Raw genomic sequence first — 3,887 nt, forward strand, 5'->3', positions numbered from 1 at the left:
ACACGTGTGTGCAATGTAATAAAACAAACCACAACGTGTACGTACACACACGCTAAAGGCTGGGCAAGCACTTAAGGCACCTTAAAAAAACCCCAAAAACCCATGTGGTTTAGGATTACCGAAATCTGTTACAGTGCTACCACGCAGCGCTTTTCAAAGCATCTGAAAAACGTGCAAATTGTCTGAAAACAGTGCCTGGCAGCTGAGACAGTTTGCAAGCGTGATTCAGAGGTCTGCCAAGGAAACAAAAGAAGCCCCCCTCCTCCCCGTGAGACCGCACGAGGAGCGAGAGGTGCTCCGGGCACTATTTATTCTAAGGTAGGCGGAAAGCAGAAGTCTGTGCAGGAGCGGTACGTACTAGGGGTCGCTCGGTGGCACGGACGGGGCCACGGAGTTTCCATTGGTTGGGGAACCGCCCAGCTTTAGTTTTTCCAGATATTCGGCGTGCACGGGCTTGTGGCACTGGAGAACCTTGATCGCATCTTCGATCTTGAACCACTCTCGCTTCCTCCCAATGCTAACCGAATCTTCCCAATCCTCCAGAATCTCAGTGACAGTCAGTACGTACACGTAGGTTCTGTGCTTGCGGTCTTGGTTCTGTTCGAAAATGCCCAGGAGCCGGCCTAACTTCCCCTTGACTCCCGCCTCTTCGTACACCTCTCGGACTGCCGCACCGCCCGGCTCCTCCTCGGGCTCCACGCCCCCGCCCGGCACGATCCAGCGGTCCGGGTACCGACTGCTACTCACTAACAGCACCTCGTCCTCGCGCTCGCTCCGGAAGCAAAGGCACGCCGCCCGCTTCTTGAACCCCTCCGGGTCGTAGGTGCGCGTCTGGTTCGGCTTGCACTTCATCGTCTCAGAGGCCGCCAGCTCTCGCCGCTCGCTGCTGCCGCTGCCGCTGCCGCTGCCGCTGCCGCTGCTGCTACTGCTGCTGCTGGGGTCGCGGTTGCCGCCGCCGCCGCCGCCGCCGCCTGAGGTGCCTGGGAGAGAAAGGGCCGAGGAGAGGTGCAGGGAGAGAAGGCGCTCCAGGAGTGAGCCCCGGGAGCCCCGGGAGCCCAGGGGAAGATGAGGCGGGGGCGGGGGCGGGCGAGGTACGTCAGTCAGTTCGTCCCTCGTGCGGGCTGGAGGGTCCCGAACGCAGCCGCCTGAGTGGCCGAGGCGCCGCCGCCCCCGCGCCCGCCCCGCTGCCTCCCCTCCGCCCCCGCGCGCCGCCGCCGCCGCCGCCGCCGCCGCCAGCGGGTCCGCCGCTCCGCACACCGCCCACCCGCGGCTCCCGCGCGCGCCTCCCTCCCTCAGCCGCCGGCCGGGGGTTGAGCGAGGTGAGGCGCATTCGCGTGCGCGTCCGCGTCCGCGTCCGCCTCCCGATTCACGTGCGCGTTCACGTTGCAGGGCGAGGGGCGGGGGCGGGGGTCTCGCGGCTCCCGCAGCGCGCGCGGCGCCTTGGGCCCACTGCGCAGGCGCCCCGCACCTCCCAGGCTGGAAATGTCTTTCCACGCGGAGGTCAATTCCCGCGTTGTGACCGGGGCCAAGATCGCTTCCACGTGGGCCCTTGAGGTGCACTTGGCTGTGGCGTGGCCAGACCTTTCTCCTCATCCTCCCCGGCAGGTTGTACGAAACACATACCCTTATTTTACAGGCGGTAAGGTCGAGGGCATCATCATTGCCCATAATGAATGCTACCGCCTTATGTTTAGGAGGGCCCGGGGTTGTCGAAATGATCCTCAGTATTCTTGGCAAAACGGTACCTAATCTTTGCTTTTAGTTCTTGAACAGGTTTGTCCACCTAAAAGGTGAAACAGCCGGTTATAGTTTATCAGCAAAATGGGTTGATTTGGGTGTAGCAGAGGAATTGCAGTTTGGGGCAGGCAAAGTATGGCACCCCATAGGCCAGTCTGGAGATCAGACCAGAGGAACTTCTTCTCTAGGGAAAAGGAGGCAGTTGGGGGAGATTGCTGTGAAGGAAATGTCCATTGGAGGAGAGCGACAGTTCGAGGTGCTGACGTTTTTCTCATGGGCCCCGTTGTGGTATTTTCCTGTTGGCTGAGCTTGTTGCTGGGCGAGGAGAAATTCTTCCTTCCTCCTGCTGGAGTAGGAAAGTAAGCTGCTTCCTGGGGGGAATGCCAGGCACCCTTTGTCCTTGTTGGGGTCTGCAGTTAACTGCAGTGGAAGGGCATGAGAGGTCCCCCAGCTAGCCACCCAACTCCATTTTAAATGAGGTTTCCTTGATTCGGGGTGGCAGGTTCTTGGCCTTGCTGGGCATGTTGGCACAGCCCATAACTTAACACTTCTCTTGAACTCCTATTGACCTCTTACCTAACCTCTGTTCCTCAGTTTCCTAGAGTAAACTTCTCGCCTACTTCTTTCAGCCCTTGGCACTTGGAGTCCTATTCACCCAACAGCTGCAGAACCTACCCAGGTTGCCTTTTACGAAGTCCCAACAATCTTCACCCTCCACACACTTCCACCCTTCTCTCTCTTTCTCATTGGTAGGTACTGCTTCGGGTTTTGGAAGACATGCCTATAGAAATCCCTTCATGTTTCTCATGAGGCTCCTGGTGTGGGACTCCAGCAAGGCCACTTGGTGCTCTCTCACCACCTCTCTGTTTGGTCATGCTGTCCTCTTGGCCAGGACGTGGCCCATCACAGCCAAAAAGTTAACAAGCAAAAGCCTTCCCTCACCTTTTCATTTTTTCTTACTGTTTCCCTGCTCTAACAGTAGCCTTATAGAGAAGACCTCTGATGTCCCCTAACTTTTGCCATACTGCAGCCTAGGCATCTTTGTCTCTCTCTTCCCCACAGGCCCTCTGCTGGCATCAAGCAACCAGGATCATGAAAACCCCTTTTCCAGTGAAATAATCCCTCATCAAAGGGAAGTGGAATCTGAAATGTAAGTGCAAAGGACTTTTTTTTTTTTTTTAGAGAGAGAGAGGGAGGGAGGGAGAAGGAGAGCATGTGAGCGGGAAGGGGGGGGCAGAGGGAGGGAGAGAGAGAGAATCTTAAGCAGGTTCCACGCCCAGTGCAGAGCCCCATGAGACCCTGAGATCATGACCTGAGCCAAAATCAAGAGTCGGACACTTAACCGACTAGAGGCACCCAGGTGCCCCAACAGCCCAATTCTTAAATAACAAGTGAGATCAGCTTCCCAGGGTCTGCTCTCCTCCATGTCTACCCAGAATAGCTCATAAAAACGATCCTGTTCCCAGTGGCAACAGACACGTGCAATATCTAGAGGATAATAGGACGAAAATGTGTGGGTTGCATAAGAAGAAAATGATAAAGTGGAGACATAAAGAGAATGACTTCAACCACTAGAGATACTACCAGTGTTGACCATATTTTAATGGTATATGGATGATCAAAGAACAGTTGATGGAATGTGACAGCCTGCAATTAAAAACAAAGTAGGAACGTAGATATTTACAGGCTGTATTCCTCAGTGTGTCTAATATACAAATACACAAATGATGTTAAACGACTAGAAAAAATTCCATTACAATCAGGATCTAGGCAAATGTACCTATTATCACCAGTATTACTAACTTTTGTTTTAGATGGTCTTTCCGGTGTAAGGAGATTGTAAAGAGAAAAAAAAGCATTGTTTTAGTAAAGAAGACAAAATTTTCATTATTTCCAAATGATATGACTATCTTCTTGGGAAAAGCCTAAGAAATGAGTAAAAATGAATTCCCTTCAATGGTAGAAGGAAGTGTTAATAGTTAAAGCAGCAATGCCAGCAGTAATCACATAGAAAATATAATGGGGGAATGATGGCCTCCACAGTAGCAATATCAACCACCACACAGTAAATAAAATACCAAGGGATCCTGAACAATATAGTTAGGACATTGGAGTCGAAAATGATAGAGCTCGGACTCAGCTTGGAAAGA

General features: G+C 53.5%; 1 protein-coding gene across 1 annotated transcript; it reads right to left on the minus strand.

Moving 5' to 3' along the window:
- Nucleotides 1-357: 357 nt before the first annotated feature.
- On the minus strand, nucleotides 358-957 carry LOC135362018 (diphosphoinositol polyphosphate phosphohydrolase 3-beta). Its single transcript, XM_064574830.1, has one exon. It carries the CDS (start codon nucleotides 850-852, stop codon nucleotides 358-360), a length of 495 nt encoding a protein of 164 aa, XP_064430900.1. The 5' UTR covers nucleotides 853-957.
- Between the last annotated feature and the right edge of the window lie 2,930 nt (nucleotides 958-3,887).

The sequence above is a fragment of the Mirounga angustirostris genome, unplaced genomic scaffold (assembly GCF_029215605.1).
Source record: "Mirounga angustirostris isolate CCGP_5_RB_7025 unplaced genomic scaffold, mMirAng1.0.hap1 SCAF_11, whole genome shotgun sequence".
Taxonomy (NCBI): domain Eukaryota; kingdom Metazoa; phylum Chordata; class Mammalia; order Carnivora; family Phocidae; genus Mirounga; species Mirounga angustirostris.